The 24,542-nt window shown below is 37.7% G+C and overlaps 3 protein-coding genes across 4 annotated transcripts; 1 reads left to right on the top strand and 2 right to left on the bottom strand.

The window, feature by feature from the left end:
- Nucleotides 1-718: 718 nt before the first annotated feature.
- Nucleotides 719-15,978, top strand: LOC113093088 (neuroligin-2-like). Its single transcript, XM_026258933.1, has 6 exons — nucleotides 719-839; nucleotides 5,627-5,812; nucleotides 8,891-9,156; nucleotides 9,259-9,412; nucleotides 11,477-11,843; nucleotides 11,945-15,978. Exons 1-6 carry the CDS (start codon nucleotides 719-721, stop codon nucleotides 12,861-12,863), a joined length of 2,013 nt encoding a protein of 670 aa, XP_026114718.1. The 3' UTR covers nucleotides 12,864-15,978.
- Nucleotides 15,979-16,239: 261 nt separating this feature from the next.
- On the bottom strand, nucleotides 16,240-20,627 carry epob (erythropoietin b). 2 transcript variants are annotated; one of them, XM_026258938.1, is made up of 5 exons: nucleotides 20,163-20,627; nucleotides 18,137-18,264; nucleotides 17,973-18,059; nucleotides 17,541-17,705; nucleotides 16,240-16,795 (listed from the first exon to the last, which is right to left on the bottom strand). In XM_026258938.1, the coding sequence occupies exons 1-5, from the start codon at nucleotides 20,176-20,178 to the stop codon at nucleotides 16,634-16,636; spliced, it is 558 nt and encodes a 185-aa protein (XP_026114723.1). In that variant the 5' UTR covers nucleotides 20,179-20,627; the 3' UTR covers nucleotides 16,240-16,633. The 2 variants fall into 2 exon arrangements, with proteins under 2 accessions (XP_026114723.1, XP_026114722.1); XM_026258937.1 differs by having other exon boundaries at nucleotides 16,240-16,798; nucleotides 20,163-20,626.
- A 2,047-nt stretch (nucleotides 20,628-22,674) lies between these two features.
- LOC113093093 (endonuclease domain-containing 1 protein-like) lies at nucleotides 22,675-24,170 on the bottom strand. The gene is made up of 2 exons (XM_026258940.1): nucleotides 23,719-24,170; nucleotides 22,675-23,520 (listed from the first exon to the last, which is right to left on the bottom strand). The coding sequence occupies exons 1-2, from the start codon at nucleotides 24,022-24,024 to the stop codon at nucleotides 22,912-22,914; spliced, it is 915 nt and encodes a 304-aa protein (XP_026114725.1). The 5' UTR covers nucleotides 24,025-24,170; the 3' UTR covers nucleotides 22,675-22,911.
- Between the last annotated feature and the right edge of the window lie 372 nt (nucleotides 24,171-24,542).

Here is a 24,542-nt window from a genome sequence, read left to right as displayed (position 1 = left end):
TGGACAAGATTTGAGGAACCCTGTTTTATGGTAATTGGTAATTTATTAAATTCATAAAAAATATTTTATAATAATAATGGAATATAAGAAGAAGAATTGTTGTTATTAGTGTTAGAATTATCTATCTATTGTTCGTTCGTTTGTTCATTCTATCGTTCTATCATTCTATCATATATCTATCTATCTCTTGTTTGTCCGTTTGTTCGTTCATTTGTTTGTTTGTTCGTTCATTCATTCTATCATTCTATTGTTCTCTCTGTAGTTCTATCTATCCTTCTATTGTTCGTTCTATTGTTCTTTCATTCTTTCAATCATATATCTATCTATGTATTGTTTGTCGGTTCATTCATTCAATTGTTTGTTTGTTCGTTCATTCGTTCTATCATTCTATTCTTTCTGTATTCTATTTATCCTTCTATTGTTCTGTCGTCCTTTCTATCATATATCTATCTATCTATGATTGTCCATTCATTCATTGTTTGCTCATTATTTCATTTGTTTTATCATTCTATTGTTCTTTCTGTAGTTCTATCTATCTATCTATCTGTATGTCTGTCTGTCTGTCTGTGTTGTGTCTGTCTATCTATTGTCTCATTCATTCGTTCCATTCTATTCCTCTGAATCATTCCTCATCCCTCTTTCACTCTGGTATGCTACTCTGTCTCTCTCTCTCTTTCTCTCTCTCTCTGTCTCTGTCTCCGATCTGTCATTTGCTGGAATGGTGCATATTCATGAGTCCGGCCCCAAACGCTGCTCTCAGCACCAAAGTCTGCAGGAGATTCAACTCAGCACTCAGCTCGCAGTGAAACTTACCAAGAGAATCAGAGCGCTGGCACAGGGTTAGAGGCTTGACTGATCATTTTGCTAAATTGTAATATGTTATTCCATTACACATATGGACGCAACCCGCTGTTTAGGATAATCACTGCATTTCTGCAACATTCAACATTGTGTCTGCACACTCGCAAAACACATCCCTCTGAAGGAAGAAGTGGCTTGGTTTGCCAGGCAACAGCAAACAGCTCAACAGAAGGAGGTTAATATGAAGACAGTCAAACCCACAGACCCTCAGCAACCAATTCCTAAATACTGTTTTCACATCGATTCAGCCTTTTATCCGATGGCTGTGCTGCACACACAGGCTTCCAGTTATCCAACAGACCACACTAGGGGTTCCCGCTCATAAAGGTGAACAAATGTTTACATCCTTGCCTCTGAACAATCTGTTTCGACACATTGAAATGGAGCCTCGACACACTCTGACAGTATTCAGCATAGACAGCGTACCAATAGAAATACCTCCATACTTCAATTACTATTTTTGCAGTATATGAAATGAATATTATGCAGGGTGTGCCAGTTTGTATGTATGGAATAATTCTGCATTCCGAATGACCTTCTGCATTTGCCATAATGTGCAGTGTGCAGCTGCACTTATCGCACAATGCATCTGGCATGACTCTAATGATATAAATGCATAGCATACATTTTTTTTAAACCAAATAACTAAGTTGAATTAAACATAATTAAATGTAGTGAGATCATATGACAGCGATAAAGTATATTACTGTTTTAAATGTTTGTTGTTGCAACATGCATTTTATTTATTTATTTTTTTAATGGTGTGTAGTATACATTGCATTATACAGTATATACCAATGGCAATGTTATTTTAGAATTATTAATATATAATAATATATTAATATATATATTATAAAATGTATAATTAATTTTTTTTTATAATTATAAGAACTAATTTTTATTTAGTTTAAGTTGTAATCTAATATTTTATTTTAACTTTATTCATAAAATGTTTCCTAACAAACATGTTTTATTATTTTTAGTAGACAGCATCATATGGTTACTGAAGCTTATTTCTTAAACACTTCCAACTGTCATCTAAAAAGTACTATGTAAAATATTTTTTTTGAAACAAACTGTTAAAAGTAGTATGCTAAATAACTGTCACATGACCCATAATGTGCGGTATATGACGCTGGCAACGTTTGAGCAGAGATGTTAAAAATCCTTTAAATAATTTGTTGGACTAGAAATGGAAGGTTAAGTTGAGCAGGTAACATTGTGGGATACAGTGCCCAGTGAAGTAGGTCAGCCGGGTATCCCGTGCCTGCTGGAATGTGGATGCTGCCCACAGTATGCATACTCAAACATAGACACGGATCCAGAACCTGGATTCACTCACCTAATATGAAACTATTATAAAAGACCTCACGCCCACACTTCCCCCACTAATTTGCACTACAGTTGTATTTGTAATGCACTCGGTGACTTCACTCATCTTTAGGGACTTGCCTGTGGTGGCCTGATCCAGCAGTTTGATGAATATGTAATTTGTCTCGTTTTCTACGGGTTGTCCTTGACTCGTGCGGCTGACACTTACGATGTGAGTTAGCACACATTCAGTTACCTGCCCTATTAATGTCATTTAGACAATGGCAATGTTCACAGTCACTCAGTGTGGCCCACATTATTGTTTTCCCCAGATGTTTTTTTTTTTTTTTTTTCCTTTTTTTTTCTTGGCGAGTTTGAACAAAAAACACCTGTATCCCTTAATCTCACATTTTTTTAATGTGAAAAAAAAAAAAAAAAAAATATATATATATATATATATATATATATATATATATATATATATATATAGCACAACTGTTTTCAATTTCTGAAGGATCATGTGAAACTGAAGGCTAAAGTAATGGCTGTTGAAAATTCAGCTGTTCCATTAAAGGAGTGAATGATAAATGTATTAAAGTAGAAAGCAATTAATTAAATTATAACGAATTGTTTGATGTGCATAGAGACTTATTTCAAAAACAGTAAGCCTGTTTTTCATTTATTTATTTTTTGTAATCAAAAATGTACAATAAAAAAAATCTTAATCAGTGTTATTTTTGCATTATTTATATACTGTTATAGTATTTATTAATAATTATTACGAAATTATTTCAATTAGCGAAAACCATTTTAATAGTATTAGTTGCAAGTAAAAACACTAATCTTAATGGTTAACACAAAAATAATGATTCCATATCTAATAATATGAATGAATGGTTCCATATTTAATAATATATATTCAATAATATGTGACCCTCGACCACAAAACCAATCTGAAGTAGCACAGGTATATTTGTAGCAATAGCCAACAATACATTGTATTTCTCAAAATTATAGATTTTTCTTTTATGCCAAAATCATTAGAATATTAAAAATAGATCATGTTCCATGAAGATATTTTGTACATTAACTACCGTAAATATATAAAAAAAACTTTTTTTTTATTAGTAATATGCATTGCTAAGAACTTAATTTGGAATGGGTTAAGGTTAGGGTTAGGGAACTTTGCAGGTGATTTTCTCAATATTTAGATTTTTTTTTTTTGCACCCTCAGATTCCAGATTTTTAAATAGTTGTATCTCAAAGAATATTGTCCGATCCTAACAAACCGTACATCAATAAAAAGTTTATTTATTCAGCCTTCAGATATATAAATCTAAATAAAATAAAAATAAAAAAAATAAAAATAATTTAGGAGGACAAAAAAAATACAACATTTTACAGACCCAAAATCTTTGAAATGTAGTTTAGGTGATATCTCAAAGAGAGATGCAGAAATATATATATATATATAGCCTATATTTCTGCATCTTTCTTTGATATATATATATATATATATATATATATATATATATATATATATATATATATGCTAATCACTGTTGCTAATGTTTTATTTTGTCGTGGAAATGATCTCATGGTTTAGCATAATGATGTCGTCGGTCATGAATGCATGCTACTGTTTTGCACAGCATGTAAATGAACGTAGCAGATGCAGCAGTATCCTCTAAAACAAAGTCATTATCGGCCTGTGGGAGTTTCCGACGTCAAGAGCTTTTTTAAACATCTGTAACCAAAATTTTCAAAGAGCTCTATTACTGTGAATCGCTCTACAACACACCAGTGGAGCCTTTTATATGTAGAGGTGCCGAGTGCGAGATCTGTTTTCCTGTTGTGTGTTGTTTGTAATATGATGTGCTGTAAGTTGTCGCTCGTCGTCTTCCTCACAGGGCCTGACTCCTGAAAACAACACGCCAGTTTGTCTTTTTCTCTACTCATCCCTCTTGACATGCTCTCCTTCTCTAACTCTCACACACAGTCACACTCACTGACTCTTATACTGGGTCTGAGGGCACGTAGCTTTTAAGTACGGGTCTATTTTTATCTCTTATGTCTTTTCCCCATTTCTTCTAATATTCCGGAGGAAGCCTATCTTTCACAATCTGAAGAGCGGTTTCTTAGACATGTGAAATATGTTTGAAATTCCCCTTTTTCTTGCTATATTTTCATGTTTTCAGAGCATCGCCAGTTCAGTTAGAATAGTAAAATAGACGGTCTTACATAAGCTCTTTAGTTCTCATTTACACTGTGACTCCAGAGCCTCACATTTTAATGAGCGGTAGAATGGGTTCTTTGTGGATGTCTGTAATAGTATATGGGCCTCATGTTTCGAAGTATGTATGTGGATGTGGGCACTTAAGCATTTCCTACCCAGAGAACAACAGTCCAAATGTCTAGAGTGGCTAATATGCTAGTCTTGTCATAAAGATGGGCCTGACAAGATGAAAATAAAGCTCCTCTCACCAGCAGCGATAACAGTTAATGCATCAAACCCACCCCAGCACCCCCGAGGATCACAGTTCTGAGCGCTTACAGAGGAAAATATGTTCTGCTAAAGCTGCTGTAATTGAAGACACATATGTTTTTGAGCGATTATAAATAGATTTATGAAACTAGCAATGGAATGATTTGAAGCTGTTTGATTCGCTACTTCATTTGTTCAGTCGCCGTTCCTGTAGGAGTCATCACTGGTGAGTCAGAGTCATGTAGACCAAAGGATTCAGTCACTGAATGAATCAGTTAAAAAGGTTCAAAAATCACTAATGTTGCGCTTAATGTCTAATGTGCAGTATACAATGAATAATGCCTAAATGTTTTTTTTTTAAACACGGTCAAATTCTCAACAATCAACGATTTCTCTCCAATATCACGAGTACAACGTGTCTTAAATCTTGACATTGAAATAATATGTTCTGCTAGCTATGGTATGATTTGAATCTTTTGAATCACTTTTCGATTTGTTCATTCATTTGTTCAATCGCTGTTCCTGTAGGCTACGTCATCGATGAGTGTCTCAAAATCATGTTAATACTGAAATACTAACATACTGTTGTGCTTACCCCTATTTTTTGTTATGCATTGATAAAAATGTTAAACACATATTCCAATCCAATCAAAGTCTAGTCCAGGTCTTAAACCATGACATTCAAGTATAGTATATGTCATATCATACTTTGCTCATCTTAATTATTCATGACAAGTTCAAATCTTTTGGAATCATTCCAAATGGTAACAGGAAGCTCTAAATGAACATGACCAATTAATGCTTTAGTCCTCTGTCTTAACTCATTCTTTCAGTTTACCAAGGCACTTTTGCTCTTCTTGGCCTCAGAGTGCTTGATCTTGGTCAACATGTATTGATCATGGTCTTTTATACCTTTGGTTCTCATTGTCTGTTATCTTATCTCCAGTCTAACTCTCTCGCTCTCCGTAGGTTTTCTGAGCACTGGAGATCAGTCTGCGAAGGGGAATTATGGGCTACTGGACCAGATTCAGGCTCTGCGATGGCTCAATGAGAACATCGGACACTTCGGAGGAGACCCAGAGAGAATCACCATATTTGGCTCTGGGGCTGGAGCCTCATGCGTCAACCTTCTCATCCTGTCCCATCATTCTGAAGGTCTGAAACTCTGTTGCCTTGATCATCAACACAAAATCACATAATTTAAAGGAAGGTCACCAAAATATGAACAGTTATTCATTAAGTCTTCTCTATTTATTAAAAAATGCATTTAAAACTGCAAGTGTGGTTCATACACATATTACCATTCAAACGTTGGGGTCAGTGTTGAAAAAAAAAAATTATATTATTCAGCAAGGACGCATTAAATTGATCAAACGTGATTTTTATAGAGTGACAAAAGATTTCAAATAAAGTCCTTTCTATTCATCAGTATAACTTTCTATTCATCAGAAAATCTTGAAAAAAATGAAACGCTGTATCAAAAAGGACCAACAGTATAAAGTAGCACAACTGTTTTCAACATTAATCATGTTCAAGAAATGTTTCATGAGCAGGAGTTTTGCATCTCAGAAATATTAAAATATATTCAAATACAAAAAAAGTTATTTGAAATTTTTGTCATATTTTAAAATACTTCTTAATAATATTACTGTTTTAATACAGAAATGAAAATAATTCTGATTAAAAGAGGTTTGGGTCTGATTTTCGTATAGTACAATGATTTGAATACACATCTTAAAAGAGTGTTTTTTATATCTGTGTTGAATTTTATTTCAAGTTGGATATGAAGTCAGAAATGGTAATGTTCCTGATATCATAATGAAGATACAAGCCTCATTTAAAAACAAGCTTTTGTTGAAAATAAGTAGTTTGACATTATCTTTTATTATTATTTCTTAGAAATACTAAATTTAAAAAAATATATATATATATATGTTTACACTCACAAAGGAAAAACTGCATTACTTTTGACACCTTGTGATTATTTTATACTCATGAAATTTAAACTTTCCTTGAAAGTGATATAAATATGTTATAAAGCCATCATCAGTAGAAAGATAAAAATGTATTAGAACATGATGTGTTTTAGAATATAATTGTCTTTCTCTTTATCATGGACACTCTCATTTGTCATAGACGACCCATTTATCATGTCATCCCAAACCTGGAAGACTTTTATTTATAGATTTTTGGAATTGTTTTAAAGACTATAACACTATTTGTGCTATGTACTTTTTACAATACAATTTTTTCAATATTGATATATTGTGTGGCTGTGTGAAAGTGAGACTGATTTTTGGTAATGCCAGATTTACACCGCTATCTGAAGATCACACGTGCGTCTGCATTTGATGCCAGCTTATAATGAGTGCTGTGTGATAAAAATGGAGGGATGTGAGACAAATTCATAATGAGCAGCATGTACAACTATGTGTGTGTGATGCAGAAGTGTTGGACTGCAGCTGAGCTGATTCTTAATTGATTTCATAGGGAACTGGAGCTGGGGGGTCTTGTAATAAGAGTATAGTGCGAATGTGTGTGTGTGACTGGAGGGTGGGGGAAACATTTTAATAATTAATTACAGAATCTGCAGATGAAAACCATGGGACACTTTACATAACGGTGCAGCAGGGTTCTGAAAGCCAAGATGGTTTCCTCATGCTTATCCAGAGCCTTTTCGAACACTGCTGGGCTCACTTTGTTACTTGCACTCCAGTAATGAATCGGAGTTTCTACCTGCCCTATTTACAACACATATTAAAATGAGCCCCTGACTGTTAGCTCATGCTATTATTGGTTATGCCTTGTTGAAGCCAGCATGACCTTTCTACTGTGCAGACTTCCACCATTTTAGCTTAGCAACATGTTTCTCTGACCATTAAAACTAGTTTCAGAACTTTACTTTTAGATGGCTAGAACAGTTTCATATAAAGTAAGGTCCAAAAGTCTGAGGCGACATTGACAGTCTTGGTCCGAATTTACATGAAACACTGTTTAATTGAATATTTTTATAAAGATTAAATACACATTGCACCTCACCTCTCTTTTGTAGCCAGTACACAAGGCCAGCCGTTGTCTGGCATTCTGGGATTCTAGCATTCCTGTAGCTCAAACAGTAAAGAATGGCACTAGCAATGCCAAGGTCATGGGTTTGATTTCCAGGGAATGCATGAACTGATAAAATGTTTGCCTTCAATGCAATGCTAGTTAGTCTGGATAAAGGTGTCTGCCAAATGCAAAAATGTACAATTTAAATTATTGTTAGTGTTAATCGTTTAAAAGTCGGTTGTGTTCTTTCAGAAATTAAGATTCTGTTCTTTCCTGATCTTTTTTCTGAAGTTAGGATTCTGTTCTGAAGAATGTGTTAAGAATGTGTTCTATTAAGATTCAGTTTTGTTCTGTTGTTTTTTCTGATGTCATTCCAAACCCGTAAGACCTCCGTTTATCTTCGGAACACAGTTTAAGATATTTTATATTTAGTCCGAGAGCTCTCAGTCCCTCCATTGAAACTGTGTGTACGGTATACTGTCCATGTCCAGAAAGGTAATAAAAACATCTTCAAAGTAGTCCATGTGACATCAGAGGGTCAGTTAGAATTTTTTGAAGCATCGAAAATACATTTTGGTCCAAAAATAGCAAAAACTACGACTTTATTCAGCATTGTCTTCTCTTCCGTGTCTGTTGTGAGAGAGTTCAAAACTCTGCAGTGTAGTGATATCCGGTTCGTGAACGAATCACTCGATGTAACCGGATCTTCTTGAACCAGTTCACCAAATTGAACTGAATCATTTGAAACGGTTCATGTCTCCAATAAGCTTTAATCCACAAATGACTTAAGCTGTTAACTTTTTTAATGTGGCTGACACTCCCTCTGAGCTAACCTGTTAAGCTTCTGTTCTGAAATAAGATTTAATTATTCTGATCTCTTTCTAAAAATTTAAATTTTATGTTCTTTTCTGTTCTGAAGCTAAGGTTCTGTTCTGAAGTTAATAACCTGTTCTCTATTCTGAATGAAATATTCTGTTCTAAAGTTAAGAAACCAGCCTGGAAAGCATTTTATTTTATTTTTTATTTTTTTTGAGTTCCACTTGCCTTCCTTTTGAGATGATAAAAGATATTCAGTGGCTTTATCTTGCTCATGGTCATGGGTAACACTCTGTCCACACTGACTCACATTATACCCTGCTCTTTGGCTTTTCTTACTCATTGTCTTGTAACTGGCCCTGGTTTCAGGTTTGTTCCAGAGGGCCATTGCTCAGAGTGGCTCCGCCATATCAAGCTGGTCAGTCAACTATCGGCCCCTGATGTACACCAAGATCCTGGCCAAAAAAGTAGGCTGCAGCTACAGCGAGACTGCAGATCTGGTGGACTGTTTGCGAAGGAAGAGCTTCAGGGAGCTGGTGGATCAAGATATCCAGCCTGCCCGCTACCACATCGCATTCGGACCGGTGGTGGACGGAGATGTGGTACCCGATGACCCTGAGATCCTCATGCAGCAGGTGTGATTTTAGTCACTGCAGGGTCCCAGAGTTTAGTGTCTAATCATGACAGTTAATTAGCGAAAGTGAGTACAATGGGTGACATTTGTGTAATGTCCTCAGGGGGAGTTCCTGAACTACGACATCTTGTTGGGGGTGAACCAGGGTGAAGGGCTGAAATTTGTAGATGATAGTGAGGGTGAGGATGGTATTTCAGCCGCTTCCTTTGACTACACCATATCAAATTTTGTGGACAACCTCTATGGATACCCAGATGGTGAGTTTCAATGATAAACCCATAGTCACTTGCACATAGGCATTGCTGCCACTGAATATACAGCACAACGTCAAAGTAAATAATATTATTCACTGACTTGAATACATGCAGAGTTAAATGCAGTGATTTAAAATACAACACTTGACATATTTAAATATTCACCTCTATGTAAATGCCTAGTTCTTTAATGAAACTCTTGATGGCACAGGCTGATGGATTCTTAAAGGTTCAGTAGGAGATCTTGGAAAATGCTAACTTTAGCCTGATAGCATTGAACGTGAACGTCCCAGCCTCCCCGCAAATCAATGCATATACGCATGCAGATCAGACAATCAGAGACAAAATTACTGCAGTACATCATGTCATTCACCAGTGAGCAAACTTTATAGTACAGTTAGTAAAAAAGTACAAAATAACAGGAAGGAAGATCAGGTTGTTGATGTTTGTACATACATATGTTGAAAGGCAGGTAGGAAAGTTCTGAGCGTTTTAATTGGACAAACATTTCTTGGTCCTACGCCTTCCGCGGAATATATAAATACATTTAGACCACTTAATGATTACTGTCGAGGTGTGAAAAGACATTGATTCGAGCATTTTGCAGTGCGCTTTTTAAGAGTTCCTCTGAAACCCTCCTCCATCCCCAGCTCCACCTGTATAGAACTGATATGGGTTATTTTATATGCTATTTGTGCAGCAGCAGTATGTTTTAAATACTCACAGCACCATATCACTGTATGCATTGGCAGTAGCAAGTTCCTGTACTTGCAACAGCAGCAGCAATAATTTACAACTACAACAATACCCAACAGCAGGTTCATCATAGCAGATCAATTATGCCAATACCAAATATATTAACATTGTCATAATTATTACCATGCTAAAATCATTTGCATGCAAATTATTTGGGAAGGGTTTCTAATCAGGCACTGCATGGAGTACCTATTAAAATAAATGTTTTGCTTTAGAGGTCTAAAGTAGATCTGTAAAATCTGTGCATAAGTATGAATTGAGAGAACATATTATCAGGTGTACATCAAATGTATTACTGAAAGTTTCTTATCTTAAGTCTTAACTTAAGATGTGATGTGTTCAATTAAGATTTTTTTTTTACAAATTTGCATTACAGAAGCGAATCTTAACTTCATTTTGGATACTTATCCTATCTTAAAAAATATCTTGTCTAGTTAGGAAATCTTAAATTGCATTATCATGTTCGACAATCCACTCTCATGTCTGTTACCAAGCAACCAACACTGCGTGAGCTGCTGATGAGGTAAACAAAATAATAGAAGCTACTTCACTTTGAAAATTGCCTATCGCAAAAAAAAAAACATAAGGCATTAGTCACTTGCACTATAACTGGTAATCCTCCATGATGCTTTTGTTGGTCTCTGTAATGCTGGTTGCAGTTCCTGTGCTAACTGTGGTATGTTGCGTGGCAGTCTGTAATTACCTTTAAGTGTTTTGTCATCAAAATGTAACACATCTTCAGGGTCCTCCAAGAGTCTTTATACCATTAAACAACTTCTTGAATATAAATACCATTATTGGACAGCACAACTGTAAGCATTTTTTTTCTGTTAGCTTTCAAAAAATTTTGAAGTTAGGACAGCTGTGGGGTTGTCCTAAAGGTTTTTTTGTTAAGTTAGGAGGTTTCTGTTATACCCCCTTCCTATCTGTAGTTAAGACAAGATAACACACTTAGGAAATGCTGTTCTTTAATAGTTTTGTCCTAAATGTGGTCCTAACTGAAATTACAATGGTTACTAAACAGATAAGATAAGATTTTAAAACTAGGATCTTTCTGTAATACGCCCCCCCAGGTGTGCTATTCAGCATGGTCCCACAGATTTCTGTAGACAACACTGACATACACATCTACACATTCTTTTAGCGGTTGTTCAAGGTAATCAGTCTAATTTTACCCCTCACCTTGGGTGCTTCTGTCTCACTGTCTCCTATATTAGGTCAAGGTGCCCTGCTTTGTGTGACAACCAACTCTGCCTTTCAACATCCAACATCCATCTTTTTCTCTCTTGGTCTCTCTCTGTCACTTCTTAGGTAAAGACATACTGCGGGAGACTATAAAGTTCATGTACACAGATTGGGCTGACCGCGACAACGGGGACATGCGGCGTAAAACTCTACTTGCACTTTTTACCGACCACCAGTGGGTGGCGCCAGCAGTGGCTACAGCTAAGCTGCATGCTGAGTTCCAGTCCCCTGTTTATTTTTATACCTTCCACCACCACTGCCAGACGGAGGCACGACCCGAGTGGGCAGATGCAGCACATGGCGACGAGATCCCGTATGTGTTCGGTGTACCCATGGTGGGTGCCACAGATTTATTTCCCTGCAACTTTTCAAAGAATGATGTCATGCTCAGCGCTGTGGTGATGACATACTGGACCAACTTCGCCAAGACAGGGTGAGAGTTTGATATGTCCAAATTTGTTCACCCCAGTGAGACCAGAATACAAATGCAGTTCTGAATGTTTCTTCTCACTTTGTTTCAATATTTTTTTACAGTGATCCGAACATTCCAGTACCGCAGGATACCAAGTTCATCCATACTAAGCCCAACCGCTTCGAGGAAGTTATTTGGACCAAATTCAGCTCTAAAGACAAGCAGTACCTCCACATCGGGTTGAAGCCTCGCATCCGGGATAATTACCGTGCCAACAAAGTTGCCTTCTGGCTTGAGCTGGTTCCTCACCTCCACACCCTTCATGAGGAGATCATCAGCTCCATAACCACACGACTGCCACCTGGCAGCCCGCACCGGCCCGACTGGAAGGGAACAGTCCAGAGCCCAGGCACACGCTCTACTCGCCACCCCACGGTCTCAACCTACCCACCTGACCCAGACCTCGAAAGTTCTGAACACCCTCCTGAACGATTCCCATTCCCTAGCGACACAAGGGACTATTCGACGGAGCTGAGCGTGACAGTAGCAGTGGGTGCATCACTGCTCTTCCTCAATGTGCTGGCATTTGCCGCGTTGTACTATAAACGCGACAAACGGCATGAGCTGCTGCAACGCCGCCATCGACGCCTCTCACCTCAACGTGGGGCGGGACCAGGCGTTGGCATTGTGGGGGCTCCGCCCCATAACGACCTGGCATTGAGTCAGGAGGAGGAGCTAATGTCCTTGCAGATGAAGCAGCAGAGGGTGGAGCTTGACCACGGTACGCCTCTACCACCGCGTGGTCTACATGGTGACTTGGAACCTCTGAGACCACCCGTGTGCCCGCCGGACTACACTCTGGCACTACGGCGGGCACCTGAGGACGTGCCACTTATGGCTAATGCGCTTTCCATGATCCCCAGTACCATCACTGGCATGCAGCCCCTCCATGCCTTCAACACTTACCCCCCTGCACCTGCACCAAGTGCTGGACATAGCAACAATGCCCTGCCCCACCAGCACTCCACCACACGAGTATAGTAACCCCTCTGAGGGGACCAGGCCCCCCAAACACATAGGAACACAGACCTCCGGTACTAAGAGTGGTGCTCTACATGGATACTGTCCAATACACCACTCCTGTCCTTTTTAAGTCCACTCCCAGCACACTGTCTTTCTCGCTCATTCTTTCTTGTTTTACTTTTCCTGCTCCTCTCGTTCTTGGAGAAGATTTTGGGTGGAGAAATGTTGGCCATTTACTCAATACAGCAGCTATCCCCTTACCATTTTTTTTCTCCAGTTTTTTTGCCCTCAAATTTCATTGCCACCTTTCCCTTATCTTTATTTTCTTCTCCCCCGAGTCTTTTGCTCTGCTGTAGCCGTTTCTAGTCCCCAAAAAAAGAACAGTTTTCCTACTTCGGACTGTTTTATAAATCAAGAAAACATACATGTAAAATATGTATTATTGATAACGTTATAAGGCTATGAATGAAAAAAAGATTCTACTATCTAATTTTTACCAGCATTCTTGTGCCAAGTACTGTGATCATCGTCCAATCAGACGCAGTCTAGTGGACGGACATGGAGAGAATCACCTGAACTGGATTTATTCAAGGAATTTGCAGAATTGAAAAAAAAAAAAAGTGCCAAATTTGTTTTTTCTTTTCTTTGGTCTCTCTCATTTTTTATGTTTATTTTTTGCTTTTTGTTTTGCACTGTCACTGTTATTTGCCTATGGAGAGAAATGAACAACACTACAAATATCTATATAAAAAGATATAGATTATTTAAATTTATATCTTGATTGCGCTTTGGGAAATTTGCATGATTTATTTTTTAAGAGGAAAATGGACATTCGAGATTCAAGACTCTTCTTTCTTTGTCTTTTTATTGACTTTTTCTGCAACAGTCTTCTCTCTCTTGCTCTCTTTCTTTCTCTCTCTCTCTCTCTCTCTCTCTCTTGTTTTTACATCAGCTGTATTTTGTGCACTTCATTTGGAGATTCTTTTCCCTCTGTAGATACATGGTCATATCCGGAAATGAAACTGATTCTTGACGATAATAAAGAGGATAAATAATTCCCTTCTTCTTTTCATTTATAATTATGGAAGCTGTGCGACAAAGCTCTCTCCCAGAGAAGGACTGATCAGATAGATCCACGATCCCCTCCTCTCCTTTTTTATCCCTTTTATCTCTCTCTCTCCGCTCGTATAGTCCTCTGTAGTAACCCGCGCATTATGCCACATTGAGTTAAGGAACGTTCACTGTGCCGCTCTCTCTCTCCGTAAAGACTCGGACTCTGCTGAGTTGAACGTCCAGAGCGACGGGATCAACACCTGCGCCCATTCCCGCACAGCTGGAGTCTCTCCGTCTCTCTCTCTTATCCAGGGCCCAAGAGAACTCATGACGTGTCCGGAACATTCTTCCCCCTCACTGACACTGACCTTTGAGTGATTATCTCAGTTTGAGCTCACTTGTCATCAGGCGGACATCCTGTTATATGCCCTGTCATAAGTCCCCGTAAGACCTTCTGATTCAGCCTCTCACCTCTCAACGTTTTTTTTTTTCTGAAATCTCTCTTTCAGGGCTCCAAGAATGATCTGGCCGAGAGGACAGGGTGGTTTGCGCTCATTTGTGCACATGTAAGTGTGAGTGTATGAGGAGTGGGACAGATGTGGCCCTAAATGAGCTCTGGATACTGACTCTGGAAGCTTTGTGCATTAGGTTTGGGCCGCGGTGGCGGTCAGAAACTAAACACAGCCAGAAGAGCCGTACTGCCCTACAGTGGACGAGGCATCACTCATCATGCCACTTAAATATACATTTACGATGCATAATGCAAGCAACTGTGCATACCGCTTTCATCTCCATCCATTTTTTTGTTCTCTCGTCGTCTTGTTTTTGGAGTTTCTTGGGTGGATGGAAAACACACAAGACCGACTTCTGTCATGCCATGACAAAAAAATCCAAGATGCAAACTGTACATTTTTTATAAGTGTAAGAGATGACAGTCTTTGTAAATATTTTGTTTATTGTTGGGTTCATGGCCAATCGTACCCACTGTAAAAACAGGTGCAAGCTCATTCAGCCAATCACATCCCTCCACCCACGGTTCTGAAGACCCTTATTAGATTTTCATTTGAAGGTTTACAGATACTAAAGCTTCTTTTTCGACAGAAGACATTAAATCGTAATGAATGTTGAGAGAAGCGGAAACGAAGCGAATTCCACATTAGAGAATATATCGAGTCAAGAATGAGCGAACTTGATGAGAGTAATTGCATTTGGAATTCAAATTTGCTGCAAGACCCGACAATGTGGTGGACAATAGAGTCGCTGGCTGCATCTGGTTCTGTTTCGTTTGATAAACGGAGGGTGGAACCGATCAGGGCCTAATCAGAATATTTCGTTGGAGAGCGTTAAATGAGAAAGTTTATGTGGAGAAGCTTGTTTTATTTCCTCGTACGAGGCCATAGGATGTAAATCGCTTGAGTCAGCCCTGTTTTTTTTTTTTTTTTTTTTTTTTGAGAGGCCTGCTGTTTGAGTCATTCTCCTGGGTGTTCTTCATTACACTTCAGTGGACTAAATGACAATGTGGGGTGTTTGTTTTCTCTTACCTGGTTGTAAGTTTTTAGAAATTTAATGTTACCCAAACCATTGGAGATTTGTTGGGAGTGAAGGTGGGATTCCACAGCGTTCTGGCTTATCTCTTTGTTGTGAATTTGAGCTGCATATATTTCAAAGTAGAGAATTTAAACAGTTCATATTTTTCTACAAAATAAAGGGAGAGAGATGATTCTACCGGCAACTGACAGACATATAAAGCACACTCTCACCAGACGTACATGGTGATACTTTTTGTCTGGGTTGCCTATGTATTATAGAGGATTTAAAGAAAAAAAATATGAAGAAAAAAATACTGAGAAACACAACTGTTGATTATTAATGCTTGGTCGCCAAAAAAAAGACTTGCACCTGTTGAGTTTCATTTTGTTGAATTTCAGCAACGTAAAAAAGGCTTGAGATGAGGGGAGGACTGTATGACCGCAACGGGTCTAAAGAATGGAATTCATATTTCTATTTCCTATACAGGTTACTACACACTGTATGTTGTGTATCTGAACTGGACAATATTAAAAAAAGGTTATTAAACTAACTGACAGACCTGTCTCATTATTTGCACGTTGTTGTGCTAAATTGTCTGCTTTCTACTAAAAAAAATGTATTCACTAATTTGATGTATACTTCACTTTTCATTTAAACTTTGTGTTTTGCCCTCTAGATGGAAGCATGCAGCCACATAGCATTGTGTCCACTTGGCAAACCCTACTGAACCCTCAAAAAAAGACCTTTGGTCCTTCTGTTAAATGTACACAACTCTGAAAAGGACGTGTTCTTTAGAGTGCATACACTGCCAACTAAAACATAACAATAAAATAGCAGCACAATTCATGGATTTGTAGGTAACTGAACATACAAATATAATTAAATAAAAGTGTCTCAGATGTACTGTAATCCAGAAGCCTTCGAGTCCACTTGTGAGCTCTGAAATGTTCCTCTGCAGGATCTTCTGCCATGTTCACCTTGTTGAACAAGTCGAGGAATCACTGCTGTTTTGCTTCTCTCTCTGCATGATGCATGCTCTAGAAACATGACTGCAGGCTTTCGAATGCAAAGGACGATTTGAAGAGCGACACCTGGAATGCACAAGCTCTTTAAGATTTTAGACTGGGTAACTTGTCACAAATAAGTGTTCTTGTCCGGGTTCGTTGTGTATGTGTGACTGCTGTAAACATTTCCCTGAGCTCGCTTCAGCTGTTTTGCCGTTGGCATGCCGGTGCAGCTGAAAGCAGGAGTCTGACTTTCCCTCGCAGGAAACTGCTCTGCACCTGCAGAAGTTCTGGGAGAGAGGAGACCTCCTGCGTCTGTGCGCTGGCAGGAGCTGAATCATCTGGAAGAACTGTGGACCTGGCCTGCTGCGGAAACAGAATGGACTCATTAGGGAAAATGTATCATCCCAAAAACTAGAACTGAATAGATTGCCGCTCTCCGATCTGATTGGATCGCCTCATAAAATAATCACAACACACACAACAAACCAAGACTATTTTCTACTGCTAAACTACTTTGGTTACTAAACTAGTTTCAAGTGTATTGTGTATAGTACCCTATATTTTAAGCATGATTCATATTTTAGCACAGTGGGAATGGTTCACTGATGATGATTGAAATTTATTGATGCAGCCTTCAATTAATTCTCACAGTTACAGAAAGTAATGATTCATACATTGGATTTTTGGTTTACTATAGTTGGAAAAATCCATTAATTACTTTCTTTAATTGCAGTATAGTATGGAGTATATATACACAAGCTGTATTTAGGTATCTATTTTTGTATATATATATATATATATATATATATATATATATATATATATATATATATATATATATATATATATATATATGCAGCTCCACAGTACAGCATGAACCGAAGCTTTGGAGAAACAAAACACATTTCCCAGAATCCTGCCGCCACTTTGACTGCAGCCAAAAAAGAAAGAGGGGGGAAGCAAAGGGTAAACCGACTGCGCTGCACGTTTGCACAATTTCCTAGAATGCCAAATTAGAAAAGAGACTGGGTGTGGATTTCAGAATAGTCAATACTGTCAGAATAGACCTTGCTGTGACAGACACGTGTCCTCATGGTCACTACACCTGCAAATCAAGACTGTGCAGGATCTGGCCGAGGCTGTGGATGTTACTGATGTTGTTATCCAGTGCACTGGTCAGAGGAGAGTTGCTCACTGTTTTCATGGCATTACTCAGGGCCTGATCCAGCAGAGACAGACCAGTCTGGACCTCCACGGCCTGTCCAGTAACCTGGAGACATGGATTTAAACTAGAAATACTTTCTATGATATACACTGGCATTAAAAATAGATTTGAATGATGAATTAACACATCAAAGCCTTTACTAGTAATTATAAAACATAAATGAGTTACATATGCATGATGGAAATTTATGTTTTTATATTATGCTGTATTGCTGATTTGCATAATACTGGTTTTAAGTATTTCATGTATTTATTTGTATGTATACGTCATGTTTTTCATATTATGTTAAACACACAGTACATCATGACTCACATCCATATGTTCCCAAACAGCAAAGTCAACACTAGTCAGAGGCACAAAATAGGATTTCATCACGCCACAGCCTCCTCTGCAACCTCGCTGAGAGGAAAGGAACAGATGAAGTGCCGTTTCTGAAAATAACCTGACATTCTGTGTGAAGCACATGGAGACCTCACCATGATGACCTCAGAATCTCGAGCTTCTCGTACAAAGTGGTCCAGAACCCTCAGGTCACAGATGGGTCGGAGGGGTGAGACCAGGTTTCCACCCAGCCACAGAAACACGGTCAAAATTGACACCAGCCCTCAACAGACAAATAAACACTGTTATTACAAATACTCACTGTAAGTAAATGCATGTGTGAAGGTGTCTCCTTATTCATCATCTTTATGCTTTTTGTGAAGAATTTGACCTGTCTTTAAAAAAATAATTAGTAGTAATTCTAGTATATTCATTAATATTATTATATGCGAATAGGGAAGTCAACACCATATTCTTCGAGGTAATTTTCACTGTGCATAAACAAAAATGAATTTACTAATTTCTTCATTCCATTCACACAAGCAAGATGCATAACACCAACAAAGCTTTCGTGTCGGATCAGAATTTTCAAGTGATGGCAGCAGTGTTCGAACCCACACCTCCAGAGAGGCTGGAGCCTAAATCCACTGCCTTAGACCGCTCGACCACGCTACTCACAGTACACAAGATGTACATTGTATGGAATTGTACACTTGTACTGATAAAGTAAGATAAATCTCAATCCACTTTATGCTTTTTCACAGCTGAGGCCAAATACTACATTTCCCGGAGCTCATTGGTGTTCGTATTAACCTTAGACCCAAGCCTTCACACGCCTTCGCCTCTTTGTCTCAAGGATAAGCTTCTACAAGTCATCTGATTCATCGTTGTATGTCACTGACACTGTTCATACTGAGGTCACCGCTCTAAACAGTATGACGCAGCTCCTCTTTTAGTAGTATAGCAGCTTGGGAAAGCCACGGCAGATTTTGATTCATCTAAGTGACTCAGTTCCTTAGAATCTGAATTAGTATACTCGGTGTTACTACAGAAAATTCCTACATGATAAAGGGGTGATATGATGCGATTTCAAGTTTTCCTTTCTCTTTGGAGTATTACAAGCTGTTCGTGAATAGATAAGATCCCTAAAGTTGCAAAGACTAAAGTCTCAAACCCAAAGAGAAATTCTTTATAGAAGTTAAGACTTGTTCACTCCCTCACATGTCTACATCACTGTGTGGGAAGATTTGCGTTCATAAAGGAACCAGTCACTGCTCCCATGAGCGTCTTTCTATAACCTAACAATACAACAAAGGTAAAATAATATAATAATAACAACAATAATAATAACAAATAATAAATAAGAAAATAATATAATAATAACAACAATAATAATAACAAAGGTAATAAGAAAGATCATGTAATGGCCCCTCTGCTGCGCAAAGACAGAACAGAAAGTTCTGGTAAGTTCATGAATGGCATGACTGAAGCCATAGGTCATGCAACTCTTCAGAGCAGCAGCACTACATCATGCAATAAATGTGACCCTGGACCACAAAACCAATCTTAAATTGATGTGGCATATTTGTAGCAATAGCCAAAATGAACTTATGGTCAAAATTATTGATTTTTCTTTATGCGAAAAATTATTAGGACATTAAGTATCATGTTCCATGAAGATAAATTTCCTACTGTAAATATATCAAAATGTATTTTTGATTAGTAATATGCATTGCTAAGAACTTCATTTGGACAACTTTAAAGGCCATTTTCACTATATTTAGTCCTTTTTTTTTTTTACCTTCAGATTCCAGATTTTCAAATAGTTGTATCTCAGCCAAATATTGTCCCATCCTAACAAATCATACATCAATGGGAAGCTTATTTAGTCATGTATAGGGCATGTATAAATCTCAATTTCGAATAATGTACCCTTATGGCTGGATTTGTGGCCCAGAGTCACAAATATGAATAAAGTTTTATTTACATGCATACGTGTGATACTGAAATCGTGGGTGGAGCATTTATTTATTTATTTTTAAATGAAGAAAAGAGAAAATGCAAAACCAACTATAATATATATTTTTTAGTCCTTTTTTTTCTTTTCTTTTTTTTTTTTTTTTACAATTACAAACATTTTCTGCATTAATTTTTCCCCCTTTGATAAAAAGCTTGGCTTACCTGAAAATGTTTGCATTCGCAAGGTGCATCTTTACTGTGCATACTGTTCTTAAATCCTTAATTGCGATGTTTTTTGTGTTCCTGCAGACTGCGCAGATTTGAGCTCAATGCATGCACCGTATGACTCCTGCGTGACCCTGTTCCTCCTGCGTCCTTGATAGTATTTCAGCGCGCGCTGTTCTGTCTGAGCTGTGTTTGGCAGTCACTGTCTTGCCCAATATACTTTCACCATTTCTGTGTAAAATCCTGTGACGACAGTGGTCTCACGTTTCAGGGCAAACGTGTTAAACTTTCCTAGAGGCACTTGCATTTGGTGACTGTATAAATAAATAAAACACTAAATAAAGACATTAAAACATACGTTGAAAAATAAACAAATAAAAATTTCCCCTAATGTATGTAGTGAAATCTATTATTATGCAAGATTTGATCAAAAATATTTCTAGTAACTAAAATAATTTTCAAGATTTTTTATTTTTTATTTTATTTATATATATATATATATATATATATATATATATATATATATATATATATATATATATATATATATATATATATATATTTTTTTTTTTTTTTTTTTTTTTTTTGATAGGACTACCATCTAGCGTTCAAATACTAAATTACAGCCAGCCATGCACCTCTTGATCACAGCTGTAGAAATAGGTTACCCTACTCAAGCATGTATTATAGGCCGGGCCCCGGGGTCCTCTTTAGCAATAGTCCTTTCTGAACAGCTATAGCGTCTTTAATGTTGTATATTCAGAACACTTGATCATTTTAGTCCCTGACTTGGGGCAATGTGATCGTTAGAAAGCATCTGATTTGTCAATGTGGTTTGCTGATCTGGGATCAGAGGACTTTGATTGTTTACATTGGGCCACATCTGCAAAGTCTTCCAGAACAGAAAAAAAAAAAAAAAACTCTATAGTACCTCCATCCTGCGCAGAATGTAGCAGCCAAGAAAGAAGCAAATTTATTATTCCCTTGTGTTCTTATACACTATACAGACACAAAATTAATGATAAAGTAATGATATCAACCGAAGACAATTTATAGAAAGGAATACAGGGGAGAAGAAGACTATGAATTATAGAGAGATTTAAGGATTATACAGCCTTATTCGCTTTATGGCATTTGCATGTCCTTGCTCATTTGTGTCTCTCTGAGATTAGATTATGCCCTTAAGAAATGAAAACAATGTCCCACAAGTTTGCTAATCTTGTTCATGGTATTAACTTGCACTGGTCAGTCAATGAAAACTCGTCCTGTGTGACCTTTACATTCCTTTGAACTTATGTTGCTTTAAAGGCAAAATATAGATAGTTATTTAAGTGGAATACTTCTTGTTTGACCAACCCAGTAAGTTTCGAATTGTCCTCCTTTTGTGGTTTCAGGGTTCTCTGCACAGGTTTACACGTTTTTTGGTTGCACTTTATTTTACAGTACGTGTACTAACATGTACTTATCGTGTACTTACAGTGTATTTATCTAAGAAAGTTCTGGTAACACAAGGTAACTACATGGGGTAGGGGTAGGTTTAGGGGTAGGTTCAGGGTTAGTACCTAGTTATTACATAGTTATTGTAATTTCTATATTAAGTACATAGTATGAACATGAGGAACAGGACTGTAAAATAAAGTGCTACCCGTTTTTCAATTCATCTACTCTTCACATTTTTTTCCATGCCATTTATTTTTCCTTCCATCTTTACAAAAACTGCAAAGGTTTTGTATCAGAATTTTCATGGAAATTATGCCTGGTATAATGACTGAATTATCATGAAACAAACTATATATGGTTATAATGATGAAACCCCAATAGAATTGACCTTAGGTTTATTGATGTGTATCAGTAGAGTTTATTGAAACAATAAAATTCCATAGAAATAGGTTCAAAAAGCATGACAGCTTTTGTTGTTTCTTTGTTTTGTTTTTTGGACACACATCTTTATCACAACCCAAAATTAATGTGGCATCAGTCAATTACTAAACATGTATGTAAACTGAGACTATTAAGATGAAAACAATACAATAATTATAGACAAAAGGTGGAAAGAAATTACTTAGACAATCGCTGTTTTAAAATGACAATTGTTTTCTTAAATATCCTCAAAATATCAATTAAGTCATACTTTATAGGGCTATAAAAAATGAAGCCAGTAAGATTTTTATGTATTATTAGATTTTCATCTCATATGCTCAGTAAACTGCTTTTTTTTAAATAATGTAAAACAGTCATAATGTAAAATAATATTACATTTCAAATGAACTGTTTTATTGGTCTATTACTATTTTATTATTTATAAAGTGTAATTTACTCCTGTGATGGAAAAGCTGAATTTCCAGCAACCATTATTTCAGGGTCAAGTGTCAAAGAATCCTTCAGAAATCATTCTTAATATGATTATTTGGTGCTTAATAAACAATTCTTATCATTTCTTATTATTATCAGTGATGTAAATAGTTGTGCTGCTTAACATTTTGGTGGAAACCAAAAACATGTAATTAACATTTCTTTTTCTCTTAATTTTCTTTTAATTTCTTTAAATCTTACCAGCCCCAAATATTTAAACGATATTGCATAACATCAAAAGACACTAAATTTAACATTCTACAGATCTAACAGGACTTAGTTTTAAACTCGTATTCTAAAAATTGTACAGAAATATACAGAGAAGCTACAGGAAAGAAGAAAATAAGAAACATTTTACACCACAAGCAAAGCTATAATCTGGAGGTAAGACAGATCATTTGGCATAATTAAGGTAGGGAGGAAGAGGTGAAGGTGAGTTGCAGTTATCATAGAACAGCTGGAAATTCTTGTCTACAGCCATTTTGTTAGTCAGGTAGATTTCCAGTTCCTGCACAGTGATCTCTTGGACTCTGTTCCCCTCCTTTGCGTTCTTAGCGAGGGCTGCTTGTGTGGGGAAACGGATGCGTATGTTGTGTGGTGCGTTCCGGTCGTAATCAGTGCAGCAGTAGGCAGACCACACGTCTTCGGGGATGCCAACCCGGTCCTGGTTGTTGCGCCGGATCATGTTTCCAGTAGTGGTAACCCCAGTTACAACATAGGCTCTACCCCGGCAGAAGTTGTTGAGGCGCACGCGGATGCGCTCTTCGTGTTCGCGCCATGGTCCGATGTTAAACTCACGGATTTCTGGCACAACGTTGGTAAGCGTGTAGGTGGCTGCTCGGTCCTGTGGGTCTGACTGGTGCTGGTCTGGATTCAGATGGCCTCTCTCGTACAGAACCACATCAGAGTAGTCATCCAAAACCGCCTGGCTGTCCTCAAACTTCATGTGTAAGTATCCGGTGGGGAACGGCAGCATGTTCCCATTCCCGTCAAGCTCTGCAAGCTAGGAACAAGGGCAAAACATCATTACAAAGAAGAAATCCAGTCCTCAAACTCTCAGAAAAGCTTTCACTTGGGGTTTCAAAATGTATACCTTTGTATCTTATTTACTTTGAGGATTTGTATTAGTACCATTCCAAAGGGTATCATACTAGTAACAGTTTTTGTACTTTTTATATTCTGGGATTGAATAGTTTCATACCTGCGGTTCATACATCCAGGGATAGTCCACACGCCGATCGCCCTCTGTTTTCTTGAAGGTGTATGCAGAGTAAACCGGGATACGGTTTTTGGAGTCGTACAGGGTCACGTATCTGGGTTTGTCAGCATAATGCTGGCAGATCTTCTTCAGTCTGCTGTCTCTGAAGCCTCGTGGTGGGGTGCCCATATACAGCGATTCCTTGCATCTCTCGACATGGTTGAAGTCTTCAACTACGGTTGCAGTTCCCCAGTGTTCAGAGAGCCAAGTTGTGATGGCAAGGGCCAGAAGGATGACCGAGGGACGCATTTTAGTCAAAGGAGCTTCTCGACAATCTCACTTGACTGCTTCTTTGATAGAATGAGAGAGTGAGAGGAATTCGAAGCTAGTTATTTTGAATAGCATTGATTAGATAAGCAAAACAGAACTGATGAGACGTTGCCTGAAAGAGAAGAGTGCGTCCTGCAGGTGAACTTGAACAAAAGTGGCTTTACGTGGATCTAGGCTACAACATTTTCACTTTTTTTCTACCTCAAGGAAAACGATATGTTATTGTTATTGTTTGACGGTTGCTTTGATCTGTAACTTGTCCTGCACTATCGGTGTTCTGGTAATTAATAATTGAGGAGAGTTGTCTTAAAATCCAGAGACGTACAAGGGGCCAGAGCCAAATCAAGAAGTCACGGAGACTTAAGGGTGGGCCATGTTGACTTGTCTTGGTTTTGTAAGAAGCAAGAGCACACTAGTGGTCCCCCCTCTCTAGAAATCATGTTTGGGCACCTTCTCCTTCATCATAACCTTTCATGCACCAATTTGGGAGGTACCAA

The sequence above is a fragment of the Carassius auratus genome, unplaced genomic scaffold (genome assembly GCF_003368295.1).
Source record: "Carassius auratus strain Wakin unplaced genomic scaffold, ASM336829v1 scaf_tig00214859, whole genome shotgun sequence".
NCBI lineage: Eukaryota > Metazoa > Chordata > Actinopteri > Cypriniformes > Cyprinidae > Carassius > Carassius auratus.
The sequence above is the reverse complement of the archived record's forward strand: the minus strand, read 5'-3'. Positions and strand labels throughout refer to the sequence as shown.